Source organism: Loxodonta africana, chromosome 9 (genome assembly GCF_030014295.1).
Source record: "Loxodonta africana isolate mLoxAfr1 chromosome 9, mLoxAfr1.hap2, whole genome shotgun sequence".
Lineage (NCBI taxonomy): Eukaryota > Metazoa > Chordata > Mammalia > Proboscidea > Elephantidae > Loxodonta > Loxodonta africana.
In genome coordinates, this window is record NC_087350.1 from 79936749 (window position 1) to 79943562 (window position 6814).

General features: G+C 45.5%; 1 protein-coding gene across 1 annotated transcript; it reads left to right on the plus strand.

Moving 5' to 3' along the window:
* The first annotated feature begins 1947 nt into the window (after positions 1-1947).
* Positions 1948-6810, plus strand: EXOSC3 (exosome component 3). Its single transcript, XM_003407850.4, has 4 exons — positions 1948-2299; positions 3039-3188; positions 4890-5041; positions 6367-6810. The coding sequence occupies exons 1-4, from the start codon at positions 1973-1975 to the stop codon at positions 6566-6568; spliced, it is 831 nt and encodes a 276-aa protein (XP_003407898.1). The 5' UTR covers positions 1948-1972; the 3' UTR covers positions 6569-6810.
* The last annotated feature ends 4 nt before the right edge of the window (positions 6811-6814 follow it).

Genomic DNA, 6814 nt, shown 5'->3' on the forward strand with positions numbered 1-6814 from the left:
AGGCAGGCTGCCTTCTCACGTGCACCACGCCCCCTCGACACCGCCCCTTCTGGGTGTGTCGGGGTGGGCGTCTCCAGGGAGGCGCTGATGACCCGCCCCCGTCTGCCCGGCTTCCAGCCTCTAAGTGACCTCACTCTTCAGGGCCTCTGTTGCTTCATCTCTGTACTTGGGAATGACCCAGACGGATCTCGAAGTGTTGCGCTCACAGGGAAGTGGACTTGAAAGAGCTCCCCTGGCAGGTTTGGGCTGATTTTCTTCCAAACAACCCACAACCAATGTAGGGTGCGTGAGGAACAGTGCAGGGAACGTTTCCCGGCCTCCCTCTGTACCCGGCCTCAGCCTAGAGTCACTGAGAATCCTTCTGGAATGCCCTTAGACTGGACAGGATTGAGACCGAATACCTACTGGTTCTAGGCCCTCTGTAGCTGGGTTTACGTAGGGAGGAGAGAAGCAGAATTTATACCCTTTTTCTCCCGAGAGCTCCTACTAATGCCAGGAAAACTGACCAAAAACAGTTCTTACAAAAATCTGACTGCAAAGCAAAAGTTGGCCTCTCATGACATCTGAGGAAAATGGCACGCCAGCATCCCACCAAATTTGGGTCGTGTGTTAGAGATCGTCTGTCTTAAAAACACCTTAAAATTCTAAAAAATTCACTTTGGAAGTGGGTGCCTCAAAAGATGCGAAGAAACAGAAACCCAGAAAAAACAAACCAGTTGCCCTCGAGTTTATTGCGACTCATAGCTATCCTATAGGACAGAGTAGAACTGCCCCATAGGGTTTCTAAGGGGCTGCAGGTGGATTCATACTGCCCATCTTTTGATTAGCAGCCGAGCTCTTAACCACTGCGCCACCAGGGCTCCAAAGGGGCCCCTAAAATTCATCGGTCAGAGCGACGCCCTCCCAATTCCCAGCAGCTCTCACAACTGCTGGAGAATCTGACCAACCACTAATTGGAGGTGCCAGTTGACAGAGGAAACAGTGATTTCAAATAATAGCCCCGAGTCATAAGAGCAGGAAGCCTTGAAGTACTATGAATTTGCAATTCAGCTGCTTCTTACATGGGCAACCAAAGTGTTGGTTCAGGATAAGTAAAACCTACCTACTGCCATCGAGTCGATTCCGACTCATAGCGACCCTATAAGACAGAGTAGAACTGCCCCACAGAGTATCCAAGGAGCACATGGCGGATGTGAACTGCCTCAGGGTAAGTAGCAGCAGGGATTTAACTGTAGTTAACTGATTTTCCCACGTCATGTAGGTGTAGCTCAATTATGTGAAACTGTGCATGTGATGTGTATATTTGCAGAAAAATAAGTCTAGCGAGAATACACACCAAAATGTTAACATTCATTCATCCAACACGTGTTACCTATTTCACGCCAGACCCTGGGCTACAAAGAATCAGAACTAGGGCTGACGGTCTAGCTTGAGACAAACGGGTAAAACCAAGAAGTTATGTTTATTAATTCTGTGTTTTCCACAATGCGAATAAACGCCTTCTTGGCAACAACCAAAAAGGTTTTAGTTTGGAAAGAAAATACCTCTCCTGGTAAAAGGTCAGCCACCGTTCTGAGGGCAGGCTCGAGGGGAAGGGACTATGAGTCCACCCGACCCCCAACTCTGGAAGCCCCTCTGTTCAACTCCCAGGATTCCATACAAGGGAGTATCTTGTATCTCACGGTGCGACCGGCCACAAGACACGCGGCCCGAGACACCCGGAAGTCCAGGCTCCGCGGTCTACTCAAGCTGAGCGTTTCTCGTAACACCCGCAAGATAGACAGCGGACCAGGAGGAACCACAACCACCTTTGGGGTATCCGCCGGCTCACGGCGATTTGGCTTCACAGACGTAGGAACCACTCCCACTGACCCGTAGCGCCGGAAACGGAAAGTGCTGAGCGGGCTGGCGATTGGCCTTAGAGCCGGAAGTGGAAGCACGGTGCCGGAATTGGTGTTTGGTGGCACCTGGGATGGCTGAAGCGGCGGCTATTGCGGCCGAATCCCTCGCGGGCAGTAAGGCCCGGGCGGCGCGCACAGTGTTAGGTCAGGTGGTGCTCCCGGGTGAGGAGCTGCTGCTGCCGGAGCAGGAGGACGCAGAAGGCCCTGGCGGTGCTGGGGAACGACTGCTGCGCCTAAACCCCGGGGCGCGTTCGCGGGTGCGCGTAGTGTGCGGCCCGGGCTTGCGGCGCTCCGGGGACCGTCTGCTGGTCACCAAGTGCGGCCGCCTACGTCACAAGGAGCCCGGCGGCGGTGGCGGCGGCGGCGGCGTTTACTGGGTGGACTCACAGCAGAAGCGGGTGAGCTGGGGCTCCGGAGTGATATCCCTATCCAGCAAGAGTGGTATCCCTATCCTGGGGAACTTCCTGGAAGAGAAAAAGGAGGGGACCCTGAAACACCGTCTGTCATTTTGAGATTGTGCCCACCTTCCCATCTCCTTTGAGGGACCGTGAGCAACAGGAACGTGGCCAAAGAAGGGCGATCAGGGGAGAAAGGCGTGTGGAAACCTTAGCATATAAGGGAGATAAGGACTGTGACATATGGCCATTGTCTTCAAAACCCCAAAGGTCAGGGAGCGACACACTTGTTCTTTGAGGCCCCAGAGGACAGAATCAGGCTTGATGAGTGGATATCATGAGGAGTTAAATTTCTCTCAGAATAAGTGAGAACTTTCTCGTAGGCAGAATTGTCGAACAATGGATTGGGCTTCCTTGGTAGTAAGGAACCCTGTGCCACTGGACGTAAGTGCAAGCAGAAGCCGGAGACTTTCTGGTAAGGGTGCTGAAGATGGTATTCAGGTATGGCATACTGGCACCAATTAACAGACTTTTAGAAGCTGCAAGCTTGAGAGAATATGATGTGACTGGTTTTCATTTACTGAAAGTGGTATGTGATAAAGTTTGTTGTAAAGTTTGTATAAATAACTTGAATTGCAAAATATTTTCTAAACATTTTAATGATAATCATAACAAAGTAAACACTAAGGACTTGCTGGAAAAAATTTAATTTGTGGCTGTTCTTTCATGTTTTCTTTTGTAGTATGTCCCAGTGAAAGGAGACCATGTGATTGGCATAGTGACAGCTAAATCTGGAGATATATTCAAAGTTGACGTTGGAGGGAGTGAGCCAGCTTCTTTATCTTACTTGGCATTTGAAGGTGCAACTAAAAGAAACAGACCAAACGTGCAGGTAATGATGGGGGCCTTTGGTTTCAAAAGTATGAAAAAAATAAACCCATTATCTAGAATACAAAAATATCCAGAAGGCTACTGAACTGTTGCCAAAGCGTGACCACTTTTCCTAGTTTTATAGGATGATCTCTCAGGCTTCCAAGAGTTCCTTCAGGTGCTTCAGCTCTTGAACTAGACTACATATGTGTTTTATGTTTGCAGCATTTGTTCTTGGAATGTTACATCTCTACTGCATTGAAAGGTTTTATCTGTTATCTCCAGTATCACGGGCATTGACCAAGGTAGTCAGCAATAGGCTCAGAGAGGGAGAATGGACAAGTGGCACAAATTGCTGTATCAGCCATCCATCCATCCTGGTTGTAGGCCCTGGGACAGGCATCTCACGGTGTAGCCATACTGCCCTCTGTCCATCCAAACCAGAAGTTGAGTGGTTTCTTTGCCCCTTCTAACTCCTCGCATGTTCTCAGTTGCTTTATTGTTTCTCTGATCTTCATGTCTACCCCCTTTATCTCAACTTTGCGAGTTCAGGCCTTGCTACCCTTAACTGGCCTTGGTCAGTGACCTCATTAACATCCCTGCCTCCACACTCTCATCCTTCCATCTAGGCTTTTCAGAGCTGACATCCTTACATACTCCCTTTCTCAAAACATGAATGTTCTTCAAAGCCTAAAGAATTCCTTGGCATGACACCCCAGGGGTCTTGCCTCATCCATAATTATATCTTGCATACAGCCATGCTTGAGCCACACCAGAGTATTTGATAGCACCACTAAACCCATAATTTCCTGCCCTTGTACCTTTGCTGATGCTGTGCCCTCTGTCCCTTGTACCTCCGCTCAGGCTTTATCTGTGGGACATGCTCATTCTTCAAAACCCAGCCAAACACCAGATACCTCTGTAAAGCCATCCCCAATCCTGAATCACTTTAACTTTGTTCTAGCACTTACTGGATTCCGGTTTGAATGAAGTTTTTGTTCATATGTACATCCTAACTGCCCCCAAAGACCAAATGTTTCTGAAGGGTAGCAAATGTTTTGTTCATCTGTAGTTCTCAGAGTCAGTGTTTTGTTGAGCAAACAGAACAAGTTCACTGTCTTTCCTCAGTATTATCATTTTGAAGTTCCACTGCATGAGATTTTTAAGTAAACCTTACATGGAGAAATATCAGTGGCTTATCGTTGCTCCAGCTATTTTGCTTGAGCATGCCAGGAGTTCCTTCCTCTAGCCATAAACCTTCTGGAATCCTAATAGAACTTTCTGTGATGATGCTAATGTTCTGTACCTTCACTGACAGCCACTGGCCACATGTAGTTATCAAGGACTGAAATGTGGCTAATGCAACTGAGGAACTGAATTATATTTTAATTAACTAAATTTATTAAATTTAAATGTAAGTCTAAATAGGCACATGTAGCTAGCGGCTAACATAAGGAACAGTGGAATCCCAGAGTATGTTGTCTGGCCTTGGCATTGCTCCCGTTTGGGGATTTCCTGGTGGGTAAAGGGTGAAGGTACATGTGTTAATACTGTCTTCTTTTAAGACTCAATTCCAAAGTGACTGGATCCTCAAGTATAGTCAGTCCATTAGCCACAGAACTGTAGGTAGCTGCCATTGCTGCCTGTGTGTGGGAAAGAACCAATGGCAGGACCTGTAGGATGGTTTCTGAGATGAAATGAGCTGTTTTTTTGATTATTGTAGGTTGGAGATCTCATCTATGGCCAGTTTCTGGTTGCTAATAAAGATATGGAACCAGAGATGGTCTGTATTGACAGCTGTGGACGAGCCAATGGAATGGGCGTGATTGGACAGGACGGTCTGCTTTTTAAAGTGACTTTGGGCTTAATTAGAAAGTAAGTTCTGATGCCTGCTGGCTTGCCTGTCTCCTTTTACAATTATGTCTTACTGGAAAGCTGGCCAATCTTTAGGATTTGGATTCTACTTAGCAAAGTCTAAATTTCTCCTCAAAGCTAAAAATCAGTATCCTTTTTAGCAGTTTGTAAGTCATGAATTTAGTCCCATCCCCTCTTAATTTGAATACACTAACGTGAATGTTTCATATTCAGATGTACTTAGCTGTATAGTTTCTGGTGTGGGTGTGGGGCCTGGGCTGATACTCCATGCCTCCGGTTCTTCCTCTGCCCTATGTGTGTTTTCTCTCCCAGAAGTCCTGTTCCCTGTAGCTGATAAAACCCACTGCCACTGAGTCGATTCCAACTTAGTGATCTCATAGGGTTTCCAAGGTTGTAAATCTCTGTGATAGCAGGCTGCCAGATCTTTCTTCAGTGGAGCCACTGGTGGTTTCAGACTGCCAACCTTTCAGTTACAGTCGGTAGCTTTAATATACTCAGGCCAAATGTGAAAAACTGGCCTCCCCCCCACTTCTAAATCATTTGGATATAGGTACAATTTAGAATTGAACAAAATTAAATCACCAAATTTCTCTCATGATAGTGGTCAAATGCAAGTGGAGTGGTTGCGATCCTGCACCTTGTGCAAATATTCACAGAAGGCTCCTGCCATTGTTTCCTGGTAGATTTAATAGCTCCCACTAAGGCATATTCTCTTAGGTGTTCAGACCTTTACCTACCCAAAGCTGTGCCATATTAAAAGGCCTAGAGCCACTGAAGTTCAGACCTCTCCTGTATGCCTCTTCTTGCTACATATTCTGTAGATTTGGGAGACTTAGTTTGGGACATTAGAGAAGCATGTTTTGAACGAAGCAGCATCCTTGTGGTTTGAAAGAGCCAATATTCCTCTCCAAGACTGAATTTAATACCTGGGTATCACTTAAAAACATGATCAGGAAATAAGCTTAAAGTGTTCTTTTTAGCATTGTAGGTAATAAAAAAGTTTAGGTTCTAGAATCTAGAATTAAGGTGTTCTGACAATTTAGGAGCAGAATTTTATATATATTTTTTTAAAGTTCACGGATGACACAGGAAGTTTGATTTCTTTGTAGGGGATGGTCCACCATGTGACCTCTGATATATTCGTAAGTGTAAAGCTTCTAGAAGAGGGGCAGTGAATGTAGTTACCTCCTTTAGTTCCTGGAATAATGTTGGTGGGGCTTTAAGTAACTGTGAAGAACTACCCAGAAAAGGAGTCCTTCTAAAGGAGAATCAGGACACAACCTACCACTTTATCAGAATTTCATTTTCTTCCTCTTCCTCACCAGGCTTCTAGCTCCGGACTGTGAAATCATACAGGAAGTGGGAAAACTCTATCCACTGGAGATAGTATTTGGAATGAACGGAAGAATATGGGTTAAGGCAAAAACAATTCAGCAGACTTTAATTTTGGCAAACATTTTGGAAGCTTGTGAACACATGACAACAGATCAAAGAAAACAAATCTTCTCTAGATTGGCAGAAAGCTGACAGATACGGATGTTATATGAGTCGTTTGAGCCAAGGGACTATGGGTTTCCTGGGAAAATTTTTTTCAGGCGAACCTCTCCCCACCATATCTTCAGAAGGCAACATGATTATACATATTGTGTGATTAGAATTCTAAAATACTTTTTTATAAAAAAGTTACTGGTTGTTACACATGCTGTTGTGAGAAAATCATTATAAAATAATGATGCTTTTTTCTTTACAATAAATTTATTAAAAAGTTATATC

Excerpts from the sequence above, each read along its gene's own strand:
- EXOSC3 (XM_003407850.4), top strand. The coding sequence starts at position 1,973 with ATGGCTGAAGCGGCGGCTATTGCGGCCGAATCCCTCGCGGGCAGTAAG. Across the intron at positions 2,300-3,038 it reads TGGACTCACAGCAGAAGCGG|TATGTCCCAGTGAAAGGAGA; the intron begins GTGAGCTGGGGC and ends TTTCTTTTGTAG. Across the intron at positions 5,042-6,366 it reads ACTTTGGGCTTAATTAGAAA|GCTTCTAGCTCCGGACTGTG; the intron begins GTAAGTTCTGAT and ends CTTCCTCACCAG.